The 22,041-nt window shown below is 44.0% G+C and overlaps 3 protein-coding genes and 2 long non-coding RNA genes across 6 annotated transcripts; 2 read left to right on the top strand and 3 right to left on the bottom strand.

Annotated features, from left to right (window-relative positions):
- Positions 1-222: 222 nt before the first annotated feature.
- Positions 223-5,029, bottom strand: LOC133973297 (uncharacterized). 2 transcript variants are annotated; one of them, XR_009924548.1, is made up of 4 exons: positions 4,826-5,029; positions 4,409-4,486; positions 1,411-1,519; positions 223-726 (listed from the first exon to the last, which is right to left on the bottom strand). It is a non-coding gene; the product is annotated as an uncharacterized LOC133973297 (long non-coding RNA). The 2 variants fall into 2 exon arrangements; XR_009924549.1 differs by lacking the exon at positions 4,409-4,486 and having other exon boundaries at positions 4,826-5,026.
- A 2,738-nt stretch (positions 5,030-7,767) lies between these two features.
- Positions 7,768-11,818, top strand: eif6 (eukaryotic translation initiation factor 6). Its single transcript, XM_062410687.1, has 7 exons — positions 7,768-7,872; positions 8,094-8,226; positions 9,375-9,460; positions 9,676-9,851; positions 10,004-10,180; positions 10,289-10,473; positions 11,229-11,818. The coding sequence occupies exons 2-7, from the start codon at positions 8,120-8,122 to the stop codon at positions 11,236-11,238; spliced, it is 741 nt and encodes a 246-aa protein (XP_062266671.1). The 5' UTR covers positions 7,768-7,872; positions 8,094-8,119; the 3' UTR covers positions 11,239-11,818.
- Positions 11,819-14,224: 2,406 nt separating this feature from the next.
- On the bottom strand, positions 14,225-18,499 carry map1lc3a (microtubule-associated protein 1 light chain 3 alpha). The gene is made up of 4 exons (XM_062410900.1): positions 18,328-18,499; positions 16,234-16,289; positions 15,530-15,636; positions 14,225-14,402 (listed from the first exon to the last, which is right to left on the bottom strand). The coding sequence occupies exons 1-4, from the start codon at positions 18,365-18,367 to the stop codon at positions 14,240-14,242; spliced, it is 366 nt and encodes a 121-aa protein (XP_062266884.1). The 5' UTR covers positions 18,368-18,499; the 3' UTR covers positions 14,225-14,239.
- LOC133973323 (uncharacterized) lies at positions 17,814-19,250 on the top strand. Its single transcript, XR_009924557.1, has 2 exons — positions 17,814-17,953; positions 18,118-19,250. It is a non-coding gene; the product is annotated as an uncharacterized LOC133973323 (long non-coding RNA).
- On the bottom strand, positions 19,001-21,294 carry dynlrb1 (dynein, light chain, roadblock-type 1). The gene is made up of 4 exons (XM_062410961.1): positions 21,161-21,294; positions 20,497-20,572; positions 19,821-19,988; positions 19,001-19,565 (listed from the first exon to the last, which is right to left on the bottom strand). The coding sequence occupies exons 1-4, from the start codon at positions 21,161-21,163 to the stop codon at positions 19,522-19,524; spliced, it is 291 nt and encodes a 96-aa protein (XP_062266945.1). The 5' UTR covers positions 21,164-21,294; the 3' UTR covers positions 19,001-19,521.
- Between the last annotated feature and the right edge of the window lie 747 nt (positions 21,295-22,041).

Genomic DNA, 22,041 nt, shown 5'->3' with positions numbered 1-22,041 from the left:
TAACAGGAAGCTTTTATTTTGCGGCTAAATACATAATTTGTTCTTTATGTCTGTTTGATGAATTGTTCTGTTTGACAACTGGAGTCAGAGCAGAGCGACAAATGATGTTTGTTGAACCTGCACCTACACAAGGACACACATGCACACGTGTGTCTGAAGTGATTTGTCCTGAACTTCATCAGTGTTCATTGAATCAGTATTTTAAGTAAACAACAAAAGAGCTTTGTGTAGTTTCATTTAATCTCCTCAGGGAAATTATCATCATTTGGTTTTTATCATCTCATTTTTCAAAATTCAGTCTTTGACCTAAAGATGCAGGTAAAGAGAAAAGTGGGGGAATCTGGAACTAAAGACACAAACACACGGACGTGGGTTTATCTTTCAGAGCTGCTCCTGTGAGCATGTCCGTCACAGAGGAAGCAGGAGAGTTTATAGAATATGTGATTTAATAAACTCTCCTTTGGTCCCAGTATCTTTACTGAAGAGACACTGGTTCATGTGGCAGAGCTGGAATCGGTTACACTTTTGTTTTCAGATAAAGAAACAACAGAAAAGTGGATTGATCTGTTTCCAGGGAGGTGTTTGGACCTGGAGCCGGTACAAGGGACTGGTTCTTCAGTGGTCGAGCTGCTGCACCAGAACCAGTTCAGTACCAGTTAGTGCAGGAGATCATGAAACACATGTCGTCCACCTTCCTGTTTCCCATCCTGCACTGGGGCAGCTCTCCTGTGGAGGAAAGCAGCGTTATTGAAACACAGCGACTTGGTTCAAGAGTCTGACATCAGTGGATATGAGCTGCAGTGGGAGAAGTACACAGATTACTCAGATCTTTACTGAAGTAAAAGTACCAGTAATGTAGAAATACTCCATTACAAATAAAGGTCCAGCTTACAGTCCATAAGCCAATCACAGAGCTCCACATCATCTATAGTGAACTGCAGTAGGAATACGCCCCCTTTTCCAACAAGCCGTCCAGCGAGGACAAAGTGGGAGAAACATTTTCATCTGTGGAGTTTAATTCAAGTGAAGACGAGATGAGTCATCGGTTTATAATGAATCTGATTGATGCTGGCTTCTATTTGATATTTAGTTCAAATAGTACAAAACTTCTGGAGAGTGTTAAAGCTTCACTTTAATGTGAGGAACATGTGAGGAACATGTGAGGAACTCGTGAGGAACATGTGAGGAACATGTGAGGAACTCGTGAGGAACATGTGAGGAACATGTGAGGAACATGTGAGGAACATGTGAGGAACATGTCAGGACTTCAGTACATTTCTTTATTCATTATATTTTTACTGTCCTATCTTTCTGTATATTTTTATTTTAAGTCTTGATGTGAAATGTGCTGATGAGTAACGGAGAGAACTGAGTAAAAGTACTTAGTTACTCTCTGATGTGAGGACAAACCTTCAGAGGTGTCGTTGGACTCGTGATGTTCTTCATCCTCCTCTTCTCTCTCCTCCGTCTCCTCCTCGCTGCTCTGCTCTCCGCCCATCACAGGAGGTCACAGCTGGTGCTGAACACAGGTACAGACACAATGTGCAGGAGTTTACTTTATGAACAGTAACACAAAGTAAAGTCCAAACTGAACCAGCAGCGTCTACAGAACTCTGCCTCTTCAACGCCGGCATCACAACAAGGTGACTCTGAGCCTTGGAGCTCCACAGGGGAAAGTCAAAGGACAAATATCAGTTCAGTTTGACTTGAATCTGAAAAGACGCAGGAAGCTTTCAGGAGCTGAGATGGAGAACGGAGCGAGGGAGCAGAGACAGATCTTGATGGAGTGGAAGAGAGATGGAGATAGAGAGGAAGGGGGGGGGGGGGAGGAGGGAGATCACAGCCTCCCCTGTTATCGGCTCGGACATCTCTAATCCTGTCCAGAGGGATCCGTCCAGACGCCAATCCAATCAAACGCAGCACAATCAGTTTAGCGGACGCCGCTGATGGGATCATCTCGCTCGGCTTCACACTTCACACCAGCGCTGGGCGAGCCGGGGAGCTTTCAGGGCCGGCTGTAATGCATGCTGGGAAATTGCACATGACATCGTCCTTCAGGAGACAAATTGAAGGACCAAGGTGAAAGACGCCCAACGGCACAACAGGGCTGCAGCTGACTGCGGATTCATCTATAGATTATTACCATCGACTGTGACTTGAATTTATTATAAATTATAATCTTGATCTGGAAATCCTGATCCTGATGGCGTCAGCTGATCGAGGACTGTGATCACAACAAGACTTGTTGTTGTTGTTAATAAACAACATGTCTCCTCACACCACTTATCTTCCAATACATTGACTTATTCTTGCCAAATTAAAATCTTATTCTCTCAACATTATGACTAATTTTCCTCTTGAGATTCAAACTTTTTTCCTCAAATTATCACTTTGTTTTATTCTCGTAAGACGCCTCGTAACATCGCAACTTTATTCGTGAAATCTCTTTTTAAGGGATCTTTTCTCTTAAAGTCGACCAAATATTTGTTTTTCTCGTAGATGTTATCGAAAGTAGCATTTTGTATCAAGTGGAGTCGCCCCCTGCTGGTCGTTCCACAGAATACAGGTTTCAGGCGCTAACAACACACGTTTCCTTGATGAAGCTCGATGTTTCTCCACAGGAACAAAACGGTGCAGAGACTTTACCTGTGAAGCTGATTTCATTTTGGAGGCAAAGTGTCGACGAGCTGCAGTTAATCCAGGAGCGTCTTTAAAAAAGGAAATCTACTTCCTGTGACACGCGTGACGCCTGAAGCCTCAGTTTGTATGCGAGGGAACAACGTGTGATAACTTCCACTTTCTGCCACGGCTCAGGTTCAAATGGTTTCTCCTCCTCCTCGGACCAGATGTGGACGAAGACGAGTATTTTGATGATAAAGTTTAAACACCGACGTCTAAATGAGATGATGTCATTTAAAGGTGACGATCACGTTTTATTAAAGTGATGAACAGAGCAGCGGCAAAATGACTAAAAACGCTTAATGAGCACTTTAAATAAATCTGCCATCTTTCATTGTTTTTTCTAGAGAACGTGTGTTGTGGTGGATCGGAGCTTCACCTCCTTCATTCATGAAGTTCAGAGCCGCTCCATCAGAATTCAGTCGCCTCACTTCCTCTCCACAGCTGCTGGAGAGAGAGGGACGAGCTAAATATAGCTTCTCCTGTCAGCTCCTGTTCTGCTGTGACTCCAGCGCCTCCTCATCTCCGTCTCAAAGTGTGTCCTCAGCTCAGCTGCTTCAGGACAGGAGCTCCGGACGATGTCCAGAACATAGTGCCTGGACATCATCTGGACTTTGTGTTTCTCATCTGGGACTTTGATCATCAGAGTGTGTGTGTGGGGGGGGGGGGGACGGGGGGACATTCATAAAAGAGGAGGAGCCAAAAAACCTGCGTGTCCGTTATAATCATTGTAATGAAAGGAGTCATGGACATGTTCAGGTATCGAACATGTGAACGTAAAAAGTCCACTTGTCCACGAAACCTGAAGATGTCGTGCAAGATAATTAGTGACATCTAGTGGTGGAGTCACACATTACAAACAAAACACTCACACAGGGACGTGTCCTCTCGTCCAGGACCTCTGGGACCATTTGAGGACTTCAGCGCTGGTCTGAAACCAGCTCTGTTTGTTCTCTGACACTTTAAGGGTTGGTAGTTTGATTCCTCGTGAGCAACTCTGCTCAAGAGGGGCTACAAGAATTCATGGAAGGAGAATTTTCTTTTAAACGTTGTGTTTTGTTTCTTTCTCCTTCAGTGAGTGAAACTCTTCGACATGAATGGAGTTCACCCACGAGGAGAGAATTCAGAAAAAACCTTTCACACCAGCAGATTAATTTCAGTCCTGAAGCCAGAGTGGCTCCTCCTCCTCCTCCTCCTGCTCCTCCTCCTCCTCCTCCTGCTCCTCCTCCTCCTCCTCCTCCTCCGTGTTGACAACCTTTCATCTGATCAGCTAATGACCGATTATCACAGAAATGACCTCATGTGCTGGATTCAGCTTCTTAAATATGACAGGAAACAGAATAAGGCATCTGAAGGTTTGGTAAATTATAAGTGAATGTATTCATGTTGTTCTTATCAGTATTAGTTTGATATGATGCAGCCAAATTAAATAATTCACTGCATAAACATGAATATTACTTTATTCTAGCAACACGTATTTTTTCTTTCAAAATAAAAACTGCTTGTGATATTTCTTTGCTCTCGTAATAAAACTACTGTCGTTTTGTAACAGAACTTTATTCTTGCAATATTGTGAGTAAAATTTGGTTATGACTTTATAATCCTATTACTTCAGCCCCCCCCCCCCCCAACACGTTTCTAATACTCATACATCATAAGAGAGTAGGATGAGAAGAAAGTGATATGATGACTTGTTGTTTTAATATCGATTCATTAAATGTGATATCACCTCTTTCTCTAAACCTCAGACCCTCTCGGTGAAACGCTCCAGATGTTTCCAGATGTGTCCAGATGTGTCCAGGTCAAACTGCACAAACACAACATGCAACATGTGTGTAAATGTGTGTAAATTTGTGTGTGCGTGTAGACCTAAACATTTTCATTCAGAGTGTGCGACATGTTTACAGCAGTGAGAGCTCCGCCCACACACACACACTCTCTTTCTCACAGGAGCAGAGACACACACTCACACACACACAAACACACACACACACGCACACACACTCTCTTTCTCACAGGAGCAGAGACACACACTCACACTATCTCTCTCTCACAAACACACACACACTCTCACACTCTCTCTCACACGAACACACTCTCGCTCAAACGAACACTCACACGCGCACACGCCCTCTCTGTCTCTCACCTGATCGAGTCTCCTCTCAGCTGTTTTGTTTCCAGGCAGAATGTGAGGGAGACAGGACCCGTCCACAGATCGTCCACCAGCCACAGGATGTCTCACTCTGACTCTTTCCCCAGACACATCGATGAGTTCAACACAACCAATCATCTCCTGAATAGATTTCAATTACCAGCCAAAACTTTTTAACCATCCGAGGTAGAAGTCTGATATCACCTGCCTTCAAGGGAAACGTGTTTTTATTCATGTCACTACCCACAATCCTCGGGTGTAGCAGCGGCCTCCCTGATTGGTGGAGCTCACTTTTTAAGAAAACGCGTGCAAATAGAAAAGACATGTTCAAGTTACGAAAACAACTTCTTCAATTTGATGACACTGCAAAAAGTCACAGCCCCTGCAAACAGAGAGAACGACACAGGAGAAGTTTCCAGAGAATGATGAACCTGCTGTAGTTCAACGTTCTGTGAGGGTCATCAGCAGCAATAACACAAGACAGCAGTGATATACACTATATACACACACACAGGACACAAACCAAAATGGTTGCAAAACCCTATTAAGGACAAGGTTCAATTTAAGAGGCAGATGGAAGTCGTTAAAAGAAGATCACTGGCAGTGCATTATGGGATGTGTAGTTCCTCCCGTCTCAGTCTACGTCCTCATATTAACTGTGTTATGGTTTCAAATCAGTAATATCAGTAATTAGCTGCTTCACTGTGACAGGAACAATTCAACAGAGTGAGTAAAGAACAACAGAGAAGAACAGTAAATACAAACGAGCTCTTATTTTACCATTAGAGTTTAACTGTTAAGGTAAATGTGCCTGTATTATTTTGCTTATTCTTTATTATTATTATTATTACTACTATCATCATTCTTCTTATTATTATTAATATTATTGATGAAACGTGGACACTGAACGCGAGGCAGAGAAAAATAAGTCAGAGTGAAACATCTGGCTTTAAGCGCTACACCCACTCTTTGTCTCCTCCTCTGCTCCCCCCCTGCCCCCCCACCTGCGGCAGTGACGTCACACAGGTGGCGAGCTAATGGAGGCGACAACAAACAAGACGTCACGCAGAGCGGGCGACGTGATTGGCTGAGAGAGCGGAGCTGCGCACGAGGACAGAGGAGGAGGAGGAAGGAGACAGCTCCTGTTGCTATGCAGGTTTATTATGAGGAGAAGATTCACACACACACACTGAGAACAAACACACACACACGCACACATTCATTCACACACACACACAGACACACACACAGACACACTGAGCACGAACACACACACACATTCATTCTCACACACACAGACAAACACACACTGAGCACGAACACACACCCATTCATTCACACACACAGACACACAAACACACACACACACTTAGAGAGAGACACACACACACACTGAGCACAAACACACACACACGCACACATTCATTCACACACACACACAGACACACACACAGACACACTGAGCACGAACACACACACACATTCATTCTCACACACACAGACAAACACACACTGAGCACGAACACACACCCATTCATTCACACACACAAACACACACACACACTTAGAGAGAGACACACACACACACTGAGCACGAACACACACACACACACACACACACACACACACACACTGAGCACGAACACACACACACATTCATTCACACACACACACACACAGACAAACACACACTGAGCACGAACACACACACAGACACACGCACACACTGAGCACGAACAAACACACACATTGAGCACGAACACACACACACACACACACATTTATTCACACACACACACACACACACACACACAAATTCACTCACACTCACACAAACAGACACACACACACTGAGCACATTCATTCACACATACACACACACATATTCACTCACACACACCCACACACATACACTGAGAACAGCAGGGATATCATCAGATCATAAAGCTGAGTTGTTCATATTTTTTATTTGAGTGTTTTATTTTAATTGGGATTCTCTTCTTGTATTTTAACTTCTTGTTTTTATTTTGTCTCTTATTTTCTCCACTTGTCAGAAAACGTTATTTTGAGCGAGCAGAGACGTAGAGAGTTATTTTGATTCAACACTTTGAAATAAAAACTAGAATATCACTAGATCTTATTCCTCTGACTGAAAAGATCGAGTGGAACAGTTTATGATTCTATTCTCACGTTATTTAACGATGACAGTTGTTGCTACTTCTTCCCTCTTTTAATAATAAAGTATTATTTTCTTGAATTGCTTGTGACAGATGAGCAGATGTATTAATACAGATTTGACCGACAGCGAGGATCAGAGTGATCATAGTTTTCTAATGAGGGTTTTTTCACTGGAGAAGATTTCAGTGAATTTAGTGATGATGAAATGATGACATTTTTTTAAAAATAATAAATGAAATGACACAATGTACATAAAGCTTTATAATACATTAATATTATATAGAGTCTAGGACAAACAAAACAATTACAGGCCAGTGTTTCACTGATCTCAATTATATTCGGGATTTTTTATAGTTAAAGATGAAAAAATAAGCAGAGCTCTATTGAGATATTTTAATTTAATTAGTGTTAGTTTTATATGATTTATATATTTGATATTTTAAAGCTGTTTTAATCTATAAACAATTCAAACTCTAATTGTTAGATAGATTTTAACATTTTAGACATGAAAATACAATCTGAGTTTTATTGAGATATTTTAATATGATAAGAATCAGACTCAGAACCATTTAAATTGGAAATTACCTTGGTGTTAATCTAGGATATTTTAACTTTAAATACATTCATTACTACTTTATTTAAATTAAAGATATATTATATATATATGAAAACAGATGTGGAGTTTAATGGGAATGTTTGTAATTAATTGCAAGCTTCAGTAAAATCTCACCGTAAAGTATTGTCCTTAAATTGTCGCTGTTTTCTGACGTACGTCCCTACGTCAGCGCGTTAGCCGGAAGCGGAAGTACACACGTGCGGTAGCAGGGAGACACCACGCTCCAGAGGCCGCTGAACGTTCTCCGGTGAGTTCTCCTGTTTCCTCCGAGGCCCCGGAGCCTTCTGATCCGCTCCAGGTCGGACTCCTCCCGGTGAAGGGTTGAGCTGGAGCGGGTCCTCGTGTCCTCGTGTCCTCGTGTCTCCGTGTCCCCGTGGGTCCTGCGCGAGGAGCCGCAGCTCGTGTCCCACGCTGGTTTTCAAACTCTCTCCTCCTCAGTTGTTTCACGCGGTGATCTTGTGTTTCCAGCATCGCACTGAAGCCTCGTGTTCATCATGGCCGTCAGAGCTTCGTTCGAGAAGAACAATGAGATCGGCTGCTTCGCCAAACTCACCAACACCTACTGCCTGGTGGCGATAGGAGGCTCCGAGAACTTCTACAGGTGAGAGGGTCCCTGGTGCACAACACACACATCTGATCAATCAATCAGTCAAACAATCAATCAATCATCTGATCAGTCAATCAATCAATCATCTCATCAACCAATCAATCATCTGATCAGTCAATCAATCAATCATCTCATCAATCAATCAATCATCTGATCAGTCAATCAATCAATCATCTCATCAACCAATCAATCATCGCATCAGTCAGTGCAGGAGCTCGGAGGGGGGAGGAGCAGGTCTGCGTTTCAAAACCAAAACAGTCCAACACACTTTTAGCTGAATCACTTAAAGTTCTACAGCATCACTGTTGGTAAATGTCTCATAATATATATACTTAGAATATATTAGATAATATAACACTCTAGACCAGAGGTGCTTAGCTGTGGAACCCCCCCCCCACATTCCAGGAACCTCCTCATGTCTGTGAAATACTGTGACAGTCTGGTTTTGTGCACTTCTTATTAATTATGTGAAACAACACAAGAGAAATGTCAGAACTATATCAAACCTGCATAACGGTTATGATCACCATAACAACACAGAATATATGATGATCTTAATGGGAATCTTGGGACACATAGTTTATACAATACTGTTAATAATGCATTACTTAATCATAAACTCAAGATAAATGTGTTAGTAGTCTGTGTATTTGCTCTGAGCACTTAACCTTTGATATATAGAGTAATCATAATATCTACAGTGATGAGCCAGGACATAAAAGCTGTGATTGGTTGTGATTTTACATGATGACAGTAAATACATAAATCATAGAAACGGGGGCTTCCTGGTATCCAGGCTGGAAACTGAGCAGGACACTGTGTAGTTTGTGTTTTATGTGTAAACGTGTCTCAACTGTACTGAAGTCAGACTCAGTGAACCAGGTCGACTCCACCTGTGGACTGATGAATCAAAAGAAGCTCAATTCCAAAGTGAAATATCAAACCAGGGAACTCTGAGCCTCTGACGTCATCACTGGGTTAACTGGTGGGTCGGCCTCAGTCACATGATTCACTGGGAGCTCCACCAGTCACCAGTTGGTGAGGAGTTGTCGTGCTGGCGGCGGCTCGGCCTCCGGGTTGTGTTGACTTGTGTCCGGTGAGGAGACGACAGTTTGACGCTGACGTGGTTTGTGTGTCCACAGTGTGTTTGAAGGGGAGCTGTCAGAAACCATCCCGGTGGTTCACGCCTCCATCGCAGGTTGTCGCATCATCGGGAGAATGTGTGTGGGTGAGTAATGCTCTGCAGCACAGACACACACACACCCACAGACACACACACACACACAGACACACTCACACACACGCTTTCATCTACCTGTCTTTACTTTCCTTGTTTTCTTGAATCTCTTTTTATTCCCCCTCGTCTGTTTCAACATCGTCCACATTGTGAAACACTTGTTCACTTTTTGTCGTGTGTGTTTTTGTGTGTCTTTGTGTGATCAGGGAACCGTCACGGCCTCCTGGTGCCGAGCAACACCACGGACCAGGAGCTGCAGCACATCAGAAACAGTTTGCCTGAAGCCGTGAAGATCCAGCGAGTGGAGGAGCGGCTGTCGGCCCTCGGGAACGTCATCGCCTGCAACGACTACGTGGCGCTGGTCCACCCGGACCTGGACCGGGTGAGACCCACACACCACAGAGCCTTTTCATTAGTTCTTTGTTTCAAGGGTTTGTCTTCAAAGAGCCAGGAGGAGACACTAGGTAAATAAGATGAAGTTGTGAATGTGTGTCTGTCCACTAATCACCTGGACGCGTCTCGTGTCCCGCTCAGGAGACGGAGGAGATCCTGGCCGACACCCTGAAGGTGGAGGTGTTCCGTCAGACGGTGGCCGAGCAGGTCCTGGTCGGCTCCTACTGTGCGTTCAGCAACCAGGGAGGCCTGGTCCACCCGAAGACCACGATAGAAGATCAGGACGAGCTGTCCTCTCTGCTCCAAGTCCCCCTGGTGGTGAGTACCTGCGTACAGCTAACCGCTAACTGGCTAGCGACCTCATACACGCACTTCCTGTTTGAGAGCGCCGCCGCCCCCGTGGTTAAACGCTGACTTCCTGTGCAGGCCGGCACGGTGAACCGGGGCAGCGAGGTGATCGCTGCTGGGATGGTGGTGAACGACTGGTGTGCGTTCTGCGGACTGGACACCACCAGCACCGAGCTGTCCGTCATCGAGAGCGTGTTCCGACTCAGCGACTCGGCTCAGCCCTCGGCCATCGCCACCAGCATGAGGGACTCGCTCATCGACAGGTGAGGCCACGCCCCCACGCTGCACTACATGCTCACTGACAGAACATTCAACATGTTTCTGTCCTTGTTAACATGTTAACAACATGTTAACAAGGACAGAAATAAAAACAAGTCACATGTTTATGAAATAAAGTCTCAGATCTGGTTCACTTTTTATTGTTGACACAGAAATTATTGTAACATTTGAATTCTACAAAAACCTGTGGGACGGACTCAGTCATGACCCACACTCTAACACACACAGACACTCTCACACCCTCTTTCTCTCTCTCACTCTCTCTCTCACACACACTCCCTCTCTCTCTCTCTCTCTCTCTCTCTCTCTCACTCCCTCTCTCGCTCTCACACACTCACTCTAACACACACAGACACTCTCACACCCTCTTTCTCTCTCTCACTCCCTCTCACACACACTCACTCTAACAAACACTCTCACTCCCTCTCTCTCACACATTCACTCGCTCTCACACACACTCTCTCTCTCTCACTGTTACTCCCACACACACACACACACACACACATAGACACACAGAGTTGAGTTGTCACTAGTTTAAACTGGAGGACCCGTCCTGACCTCCGTGTGGAAGCAGCTCTGATGAAGCAGCAGATCTGAAGTCAGCTGTAGTAAAACCTTCAGCTTCATGTTTCCACAGAAGAAGAAGAAGAAGTGTTGTTGTTTTAGTTGTGTTTCATCGTCTGATCAGAGATGATCTGAGTCACAGAGAAGTTAAACCACCTGTTCTCTCTCTCCTCAGCATGGCCTAGGCCTTCTGTCCCCGTTTCCTGTCGTGGACGAGCTGGGCTGCGATTGGCCGGGTCTCACTCACGAAGTGTCGCCCCCTACTGGACTCGTGACCTGCAGCTCTATGACATCATCTTCAATCTTCACTGAGACCGTTGTCCTTTAAATAAAAATCATCTGATTAAATAAGTTCCAAGGGAAGTCGGCCGTGGTCGATTCCCTACGAGGCGGCCGAGAGGAATCAGATCTCAGCCTCTATTTTTAACCAGGTGGAAATTTCTCCAGAAGTGAAGGTTCAAATAAAATGTAGTAAATTGTCTGTGATGAAATGTGTCGGTAGCAAAGTCAGTTTCCTCCGGAGTCACAACGCTTCAGCTGGTGCAGCGATGGCGCCCCCTGCTGGCTCGCTCCTGCTGACACTTCAAGCTTTTGTTTTTGTTTCCTCGCGCTCGACACATTCGCCTTAAAACTGTCATGTGTGTTTTTTTTGTCGCTTCTTTCAAATGAAACTGTAAGAATAGAAACTAAAGACGTTATTAACGAGTGAATAATAAGCTTCCTCACAAAATGTCTCATCTGTCAAATAAAGTCGCCCTCTTTTAATCTGTTGGTTTTTCTTCAGGGGGGGGTGCAGGGATTTCAGAACGAGTTAGAACTGAAACATTTGACCTTTAGATTTTTCTTTACATATTTGAAGATGTAAAATACTAAAATTTGATGGACAATTATTTTGGGGGGGGATAATGAGAACAGAAGTTTACTATCAGTTACCTGTTGACATTTTACTCTTTTCAGTTTGTTTAAAGCTTTTATCTGAGTTGTTTTCAGACAAAGATTTTAGATTTCAGATTTCCTTGCTTTAACCCTTAAGCAGCATTAAGAGTCGACCTGAAGATTCATTCAAAAGGCTAAATGTTCTAGAAATATTCTCAATTCTCCTGAATAATCTTTACTGTATTTTTTATATATTGTCTTTCTGACTGGGAGCTCTATGCTGGTCTGGTGTAGTTTTATTCCAGCTCATCACTGAAAGACAAACACATCACACACTGAACATGACACATTAATAACCTCATGACTCCTGCTGATGTTCAGAGGAAAGTTCAACACAAAACACAAAACAAGAGACAAACACGTTAAAGGCAACTATTTTATTATTTACTGGCAAATGCTTTGAATAAGGTTGCAGCACTGAGTCTATGTACACCCCCCATGTCAGAAAGCCTAAAGGAAACAGATATATTGATTATATGATCGTTTATACGCACACAGTTTTTTTGTTTGTTTTAAACATACACATTTATTTTCAGTTTTTGGTTCGGGAAACATCGAAAAAAAAAAGGAGTCCTAAATAAAAACAGTACATTTATATTTATAGCATAAAATCAATATACATTATAAAAACTGAACATGCAGTGTGTGTAGTGCATCACAAGCTGTTTGTGTCTAAATGAAGGAAGGCGACAGACGAACAGATACAAAAAGAAGAATCACTCTCGTACAGTAAATCTGAAAACAGAAGAACTCTACGCCAACTCTTATATTCGTATTAATTTATGTGCAAAAGAAGCTCATTCGTTTCCTACATTAAATACATTGTATTATGTCTAATGCTCAACTCTATGCTACCATGACACACGCAGCAATCTTACAAGCTCGGTAACACGAGGCCCAGAGGAGCCCCCCCCCCGCAGTGGAGATATCGAACCAGCGCCTGGGTTCACCTCAGCCTCACCGGGGTCTGGTTACGCTCTGGTGTTCGGCTCAGGCCGCCGCAGCTTCTCATCATACATCACAGCATCGTGTTATTGATGCTGAAGCAGAAACAGTCAGAACGAGGACGTCACATCCCAGTTCATCCCAGTTCATCCCAGTCCAGAGCCCAACGTTCTCACTCGTGTATTTTCATAAACCAGGAAAGCGAGTGTTTAACTGAACGACAGATAAGAGAAGTGCGTCCCTCAAGCTTTCATTTGAACCTCTGGTCATTGATTCTCCATGTTGGGTTCGACTCTGCTCTTCTTCATGAAGGTAAGAGGTTGTGAGTGTCTACGTCATCTTCACATCCTGCCTCTACACTGCCCCTACTGTCCATGTGTGAACTGCGTCTTGCAGATGTGTAGTGTTAGCTTCTGAGGACACAAGGGACACAGGACACGTGAGCGTCCTCTGGTGGATTTGTGCTTGCAGAGTGAAAAGCTTTACAGTGAAGTGGGGCGCTGCTGTCATGTGTTGATCAAACCCACAGGGGGCGCTATGGGACATATATTGCACATGTAAAATGACATGTCGTCAGGATTAAAGTTACGTGTCAGCCGATCGTCAGCTACTCGGTAGCTAGGAGCGAGTCGATCTGCCGGCTGACGCTAAATGTACGATTCAAACAAACTCGGACATCGTTAAGAAACAAACTAAACTACCGCTAATATTTCAAACTTAAGACGCTAATTAAAAAAATCTAGGGTGTGAGTTAGAGAAGTGAAACAGTCACGACATATTTAAATGGACCTTCTGAACACGGTGACTTGACTCGGCCGAGTGTCAGATCGGATCCTGAGTGAAGACGAGTTCTGTTCGTCTGACATCACCTCAGAGTCTCAGACCGGCAGACTCCACTGGTCATGAATAACTTTAACAATCTATCAATCAATCAATCAATCAATCAATCAATCGAGCTTGAGTGGAACTTTGGTTGTCCCACCCTTTCAAAATAAGAGACCTCAGAGGGAGAATTAAAGACTGACTTATGACTCTGGTGACGACCTCTGGCTTTAATGAGTCGTGATGCGTTTACTGACCAAACGATAAAGGTGCTCGATGGGGGGGGGGGGTAACTGACTGACTGGGTGAAGCTACGTTGGACTGGGATGTGACACAGCAGAGAGGAGCGTGGAGTTTGAGGTTGGTTCTAGTTCCTCTCTTGCGTCCCCCCCCCCCCCCCATCATGTACCCTCCCTCTATCACCTGAAACCCTCCCGCTCCCCCTCCCCTACGCCTCCCCCTCCCTCCGCCCGCCTCCACCCCCTAGCAGCCGAAGGTCTCCTGCGAGGCGTACACCATGTAGAGGAAGCCGTCCTCGTCCCGCTCCTGCTCGTAGATCTCGGAGATGGGCGTGGACACGGACACCATGCTGTGCTGGTTGACCAGCAGGAAGAAGGCCTGGGTCGGGTTCAGCTGCAGACGACGCCTGGGGGGGGGCAAGTTACAGTGGTATTCATTGTTCTAGTTAGATCTTTTACTTCATCCATTCATCATGGGTCTCATCATGTTTCCTCTTTCTTTTACTGCTTTTTGTCTGTCTATCTATCTTTCTAGTTCTATGCTCGTGGTTCAACTTCTGTTTTGAAATGTGCAAAATAAATAAACGTGACTTTCAGAAAAATGACTCGTCTGGGAGCCAATCAGATCCAAACAGCGGCGGCCAATGAGGGAGCGGAGACACAGAGAATCTGACCAATGGAGGAGCAGCAGACAGGTGCAGTCCAGATCAAGCCAGTGAGCAGAGAGACAACGTGTGGAGAAGGTTTTCAAACTGAAGCTGGAGAAGTGGATTCTGTGACAGGACGAGGTTGAGAAGGTTCTCTGGATGAAGATAGAAACTGAAGCCACGTTTCTCATCCTCAGCACCTGAGTGTTGGATTCTCTAAACACAGGAACTCTGTTAAACGTCCTCGCACATCGTGCCTGGACATTTCCCAGAGTTTCTCTTTCACCTCCGAGACGTTTGTCTCCTCTCCAGATCGGTTCAGGAGACTAACAGGAGTCCAGTGCAGGTCTGAGAGAAGCTCGAGCCAGGGACTGAGTTAGTTTTTTTAGATTCAGTCAGTTCTCTGGTGCTGCTACAGGTTTCACCTCTTCTCTCCTCTATCAGTTCAGTTCCTCCTCTTCCTCCTCCTCACTGTACACCTCCAGTCTTCTTCAGACCTGAGGAGGGATCTGAACCCTGCCGCCCGTGTCATCCCTGGACTCAGTTTGAGTTAGATTCAGCTTTGTCCTGTGAGTGAACGTTCGGTCTCAACCTGTCGTCCCTGAGCTTCGAGGCAGCGCCGGGAATCAAACCCGTCAGCTGCAGCCTCAGCAACACACACACACACACACACACACTCACACACACACACACACACACACACGGTATGTAAACCTCCTCCAACACACATGCAGTCAAACAGGCGGCTCAAAATATAAACCACATACCAAACATACACCGTAGTAATTTAACCTACGCTGTGTGTGTGTTTATGTGTTTGTGTCTGTGGGTGTGTGTTTGTATCTGTGTGTATGTGTGTGTGTGTGTTTGTGTCTGTGTGTGTTTACCTGATGATCTTGACCAGCTCGCTCATGTTGACGTGGTCGGGCACCAGGAACTTGGTCTTGTCCAGAACCGGTAACTGCTTCTCCCCCTTGTACCTCTCGATGATGACCTGCGGCGGAGACACAGCACGGACTCAGTGGCGTCTACGTGCAGTTGTGTGTACAACTAACACAATTTTCGAAGGGATAACAAATGAATACATCTCGGCCCATAGACTGTAAATCAAGTTGGACGACACGTCTCCAACTTTCCCCACTGTCCATAGATGAAGGTTAAATATCTCAGCTACGTCATTTAGAGTCAGTTTGTGTTTATATCGTCAAATAACGAATCAATCAAATATTCACTCATCACAATCTGTCTCATCGGGCCTCACAGGGTGCGACAAACATTCATTCAACTGTTTGGTTTGGTCCGTGTCCCGTCTGTGAACATGGAGGAGGCGTGTCCCGTCTGTGAACATGGAGGAGGCGTGTCCCCTCTGTGAACATGGAGGAGGCGTCTGTCGTGTTGTTCATCTTTATTTACAGACCGTGGATTAGCCCTTCGTGAAACTGCTCATTTTTCCTTTTGCTCCTTGTTGAGTCTTAACTCAACAAACCCATTTAACACAAAACTCTGTGTGTCCAGTCTTTACACGGAGCTGATCTGAGGTCAGGCGTGTGCTGCTGTGTGTGTGTGTGTGTGTGTGTGATCAGCAGCTTACGGGGATCTTGTTGGGGTGCTGCTCACGGATCTGCTGCACCTCTTTGCACCGGTCAGCTGGGGACAACAAATCAAAAGAGCACATTTTTAAATGATCCACTACCGGTGTGCGTTTGACCTGAGAGCCGAGTGAAGCAGGAACTCAGAGGAACACACAAACATCATGTTTCTCTGTGAGGAGACACCGCTCCCCTCTCCTCTGACCCTCCACCACCTTCTGATGATGTGTGTGAATGAGATGAATCACTAACACTCTTCAGAAGAACATCTTGATCTTCGTGGTCTGAATTCACGTTCTTCACATCTTTGCATATAATTTGTGTACTTGTGAAAGTCTCCTTTACTTCCAGCTGCAGTGATCCTGGGTTTTCTGCTTGAGCTCCATGTTTTCTCCACTGAGCTCTGCAGCACCAGTTCTCTGGGAGCCGCCTGCTGCCCTGCTACACAGACAGCTGTGTGTTCACCAGTGCTCAGAGCTCAGAGTCAATGGTTTCTTTGTTGAGGTCCGAGGATGTTTTCTTTCCTCTCAGTGGGAATTGTTCTTAATTATAACTTGAATATTAGGATACGACCACAGTTCTGGGTTTCAGTTTGAAATCACATTAATTCTGCTACTTTACAAGTTATTACTAGTTAAGTTAGATTCTGTGTTTTAACAGTTCAGCTGTTCACATGAGTAGGAGACCAGATATTAATCATTCACTTATACGATGAGGTAAAACCAGTAACAGCTTATTTGAATCACCCAAATCAAAGAGAAGAAATAAAACACTAACATACAAAGTCTTAAATACAGGTTATATAGTAAACATAATAAATAAATCAACTTTATTATTATTAAAGTAGAAGGATTTAGAATCTTATTAATCCAGAAAAATCTAATAAATACTGAGTGTCCTAGACGGCAGCTCCTAGTTTAATAAATACTACCTCTGTACCTGCATTGACTAACGAGGACACCACAGCTACCAGTTAGAGAGTGGTTGAACCACTGGTCAGGGTCGGTTATAGTTTCATAATACCACTGTCATGTGAGAGCAAACAGGTGAGCAGGGCTGGTGACTCACAGCTGATCACAGCTCCCTTCATACCAGGGTTATAACCAGAGGGTCGACAGGTCCCATGTGTCTCTGCATGGTTTCAGGTGTCTGTCTCATATGTCTCTGTATAGTCCCATTTGTCTCTGTATAGTCCCATTTGTCTCTGTATAGTCCCATATGTCTCTGTATAGTCCCATTTGTCTCTGTATAGTCCCATTTGTCCTTGTATAGTCCCATATGTCTCTGTATAGTCCCATATGTCTCTGCATGGTCTCATGTGTCTCTGTATGGTCCCATATGTCTCTGTATAGTTCCATATGTCTCTGCATGGTCTCATGTGTCTCTGATTGGTCCCACGTGTCTCTGCATGGTCTCTGTATAGTTCCATTTGTCTCTGTTTGGTCCCACATGTGTCTGCATGGTCTCATGTGTCTCTGTATAGTCCCATTATGCAATGAGCAGTCTAGGCTCCTCCCCCTGACCAGAATAAGGGGCCGTGGCTTGGTGTCATATTACCACAGACATCACTGACCACGTGTTGAGGGATAATGTGTCAGCACATGTTGTTTTTCTATGAGGGAACTCGAACTGTGATCTGCTTCGTGGCCAATCCGGCTCCTGAGGTTGTTGTGTCAAAGCAGGCCAGGCTAACTGAGCTAGCATCCAGCCTGAGGCTAACGGGTCAGAATCTACTGGTTAACCACACTGAGCAGCACGTGGAGGACTTTCATCTACAGCTTATTTAATGTTATTAATGTTATTAATGTTATTAATGTCAGTTCTTGCTCCAGAGCTGCGTCACTTTCTGTCCAGATACATGTTAATTCTTTAAACGTCTCCTCCAGACGCTGGTTCTCCTGGTGAGCGAGGATCTGATCCATGACACTCGGTCCCGGTCGCTGACAGACCAACAACCAGGTAACAGACATGTACACAACATGTAAACAACATGTAGCTAAGCTAGGTGGCTAACAGGCCGACTAGCTGCTCGGCTCCCCGCACAGCGGCCGCTTCCGGGCGGATAAACGCACAGCGCGGCCCCGGTGGCTTCTTACCGAAGGTCCTCCTCTGTTTGAAGGGTCTGTCGGACGGCATCTCTCCGGCGGCTGGTGACACGGGTGTGGGTCGGTGAGTGTTCTGGAGCCGCTGCTGATGAACTCGCTGAACAGTGTTCGATTCCCCGATGACTCTGAAGAGCAATCTGCTCCCGACCAACAAAGCGAGCCCACCCAGCGGTGACGTCATGCGCTGCAGTTAAAGGGGACGTTCACCAAGTTTGACTGATTTCGCAGTTCTGCAGTTATAAACAGTTAATAACAGTTAACGCTCACCTACTGACACAACAGACACGCAATGCACATAAAACACACAATGATGAAATACAGACAGAGTTAAAGAATGACACAAACCAACCCCCCAAAAAACACTGCCAAAACCAACACACCCATAGACACAACCAAAAAGAGGCAAAACAGACACACAATGCCAAAAAGAGAAGCACACAATTAAAACAAAGACCAGAAAATTGACCAACATGAACATGAATCTTCCAACATGACCGACAAAGACATAGATCGACCAAAATATAGAGAAAACTGAACAAAATGACAAACTGCTCAAGACTGTTTGTATTTTCACTTCTTTGTCTCGTACTTTAACTTCCTCTCTGTCGGTGTACATGACACTAAACCGGATCCTGAAGCGCACCACAGAAAACAAGACACTGGATCTTTTTCTCCATTTTTTAATTTGTAAGAAATAACCAACAGGAAGTGGACCTGACGCTGACATTCTGCCCTTCAGCATCTCTAAACAACACAACAATAAATTACGTCCAGAGATTTTCATGAAGGTTTAACTGAAACAAAAAGATATTTTACTCTAAATTTGCTATGGTCTCTCTCTCTTCTTTATGAACGTGCAGCTGAGGTATTTTAGCAGACGTGTATTTTCCCCATGTGCTAAAATACATGCATGATCATCACATGGTCATAATAAGCATGACGCATAGAGAGGACATTGTAGTGGAATGCTAAAACGGGGAAAATGGGGAAATGATCCTGTCGTAAAGGAGACTCAGTTTTAATCCTCCCTCATCTCTTCTCTTTAAGTTTCTTTGTTCCTGCAAGTGAATAATAAAAACTTCTAATAAACAGGTTCTGTTTGATTTAATGAGACAAAATAAAGTTTGTCTGTTTGATATGAACGACAGACGGAGAGAAATGAGTCGGGCAGCGGCTCCTCCCGGCTCAGTCTGAGGGATTCTGGATGACGATCAAGAAATAATCCTTATCTGTGAAAGAGGCAGAACAAACCAGATCACAGATCAGAACAAAGAGTCCAGAAAACGTTTCAAACGCGTGACGACACTGGGGCAGGTCAGAGAGAACCGGTCCTGGTACCAGCTCCTCATTGGTCAGCACTGATATTTTGATAATCTTCAAAATCAACTGTACAAGAGACTCGCTCAGCATGAATGGATGGATGGATGAGTGGATGGATGGATGGATGAATGGATGAGTGGATGGATGGATGGATGGATGGATACCTGGAGCGATCATGATCTCGTTCTTCTTTGAGCGGATCCGCAGGAACGTGAGGTCGTTCTGGGGGTCGATGTCCCTCACGGTGCTCCTGGCCTTCATCACCAGCTGGTGGATGAGTCCGGCGTACTGCACCGTGCTGGAGTTGTCCAGCGTCGTCTTCACAGGGATTCCTGACGTGAGGCAGAGGAATCATTCATTGAAAGGATTTACATGTAACCAGACAATCCTGAAAATGAGTGTTTTCATCTTGTTGATAGATGAATCAACAGTTTGTTGTGGTCTTTGTAAATTTAAATCAAAAAATCATATTAAGGTGAAGAGCTTTGTGAATTTATTTAATGTACATTAGACGACTGTCTGTTGTTTTTTACATGCTTTGTGTCATATGTTGTGTTGTTACTTATTATTATGTATTGTATGTATTGCTTGTATGTGTTGACTATAACCAGTCTTTGTATTTTATGTTTAAGTTGCCACAGATGAAAATTGGCCTGTTGAGCTAAATCTGTCTCATTTCCAGTCACTTTGCTGTTGATCGATGATCATTGTCCCCGTCGACCTCTGAGGAGAATCAGCTGATCGACACACAAACGTGTAAGTGACTGTTGTGTGTCGATCAGCTGAACAATGTTGTGTGTCTCTGCGTGTACGTGACTGTGTTGTGTGTCGGGGTTTTACCCTCTGAGTTGACGATGATGATTCCCTGGACTCCTTTCTGACCCTGGATCCTCTTCAGAGTCTCTTCAACTTCAGCCTGAGACAGAGACACAAGGAGCGTCAGTTCATTCTGCTGCAGAGACCCAGTGTGTGTCCGCAACACAACACACAAAATACAACACAACACACACAATACAACACGACACACTCAATACAATACAACACGACACAATACAACACGACAGAACACAACACACACAATACAACACGACAAAATGCAACACAACACACACAATAGAACACAACACAATACAACACAGCACAACAAATCACATCACAATACAACAAAGTACAATACAACTTACACAACACAGCACAATAGAACACAACACGAACCAATACATTACAATACAACAAACCACAATACAATACGGCATACACAATAGAACACAACACGACACAATACAATACAACACACAAAATACAACAAGTCACAATGTAATACAACACAAGTGCAGCGGCTGTCAGAGAACGGACACACACTGTTATTAACCATGACAACGCCCGGCTAACACGGTCGTGCTAGCTCCGGTTAGCATCTCCCAGAACTTCCAGTTGTGAAGCAGCTGTGACTGGAACGAGAACGTGTTCATATGAAAAACGTGAATCTGAGTTTGTTTCTCACCATTTTTAAAAGAGGTCGAGAGAAGTACACCGCGACACAAACTGGTCCCGCTACACAACTGCTAACAGCTAACAGCTAACTGCTAACTGTCCTGTGTTGTTGATGGGAGAAGACGAGTGACGTCACGTCCGGGTCAGCCGCCTCACCGCTGCGTTCAGGGCTCAGAGAAATATTTATATATAGTATAACAAATATTTACTATATATATATATATATATATATATACATATTTTATATTTTATATATATATTTATATATTGCAAATATTTTTTTAATGGTGGATTGTGGAACTGGTAAATATAACCAGTTCCACAATCCACAATATATATATATATACACACAATTATAGTAATTGATAATTCATATAGATTGATTCGCAATCTAAATTGACAGAACCTTGATGGATAGACAGACAGACAGATAAATAGATAGACAGATAAATAGATAGATAGATAAACAGATAGACAGATAGATAAATAGATAGATAGATAGATAGATAAATAGATAGATAGACAGACAGACAGACAGACAGACAGACAGACAGATAGACAGATAGACGGATAGATAGATAGATAGATAGATAGATAGATAGATAGATAGATAGATAGATAGATAGATAGATAGATAGATAGATAGATAGATAGATAGGTAGATAGATAGATAGACAGATAGACAGATAGACAGACAGACAGATAAATAGATAGATAGATAGAGTGACAGACAGACAGACAGACAGACAGACAGACAGACAGACAGACAGATAAATAGATAAATAGATAGATAGACAGAATAGTAAGATAGATTCCTGTGTTACAGTAACAATATATCACATGACACGATTTATAAAAATATTTAAGAACAAAACACATTTTTTAATAATA

The sequence above is a fragment of the Platichthys flesus genome, chromosome 2 (genome assembly GCF_949316205.1).
Source record: "Platichthys flesus chromosome 2, fPlaFle2.1, whole genome shotgun sequence".
Classification (NCBI taxonomy): Eukaryota; Metazoa; Chordata; class Actinopteri; order Pleuronectiformes; family Pleuronectidae; genus Platichthys; species Platichthys flesus.
Note: the sequence above shows the minus strand (reverse complement) of the source record. Positions and strands in the feature narration are given on the sequence as shown.

Excerpts from the sequence above, each read along its gene's own strand:
- eif6 (XM_062410687.1), top strand. The coding sequence starts at position 8,120 with ATGGCCGTCAGAGCTTCGTTCGAGAAGAACAATGAGATCGGCTGCTTC. Across the intron at positions 8,227-9,374 it reads GGCTCCGAGAACTTCTACAG|TGTGTTTGAAGGGGAGCTGT; the intron begins GTGAGAGGGTCC and ends GTGTGTCCACAG. Across the intron at positions 9,852-10,003 it reads TCCACCCGGACCTGGACCGG|GAGACGGAGGAGATCCTGGC; the intron begins GTGAGACCCACA and ends TGTCCCGCTCAG.
- map1lc3a (XM_062410900.1), bottom strand. The coding sequence starts at position 18,367 with ATGCCGTCCGACAGACCCTTCAAACAGAGGAGGACCTTCG. Across the intron at positions 16,290-18,327 it reads CAAACAGAGGAGGACCTTCG|CTGACCGGTGCAAAGAGGTG; the intron begins GTAAGAAGCCAC and ends TGTTGTCCCCAG. Across the intron at positions 14,403-15,529 it reads GAGCTGGTCAAGATCATCAG|GCGTCGTCTGCAGCTGAACC; the intron begins GTAAACACACAC and ends GCCCCCCCCCAG.
- dynlrb1 (XM_062410961.1), bottom strand. Across the intron at positions 19,989-20,496 it reads CATCATCGTCAACTCAGAGG|GAATCCCTGTGAAGACGACG; the intron begins GTAAAACCCCGA and ends GCCTCACGTCAG. Across the intron at positions 19,566-19,820 it reads CGAGATCATGATCGCTCCAG|ATAAGGATTATTTCTTGATC; the intron begins GTATCCATCCAT and ends CCTCTTTCACAG.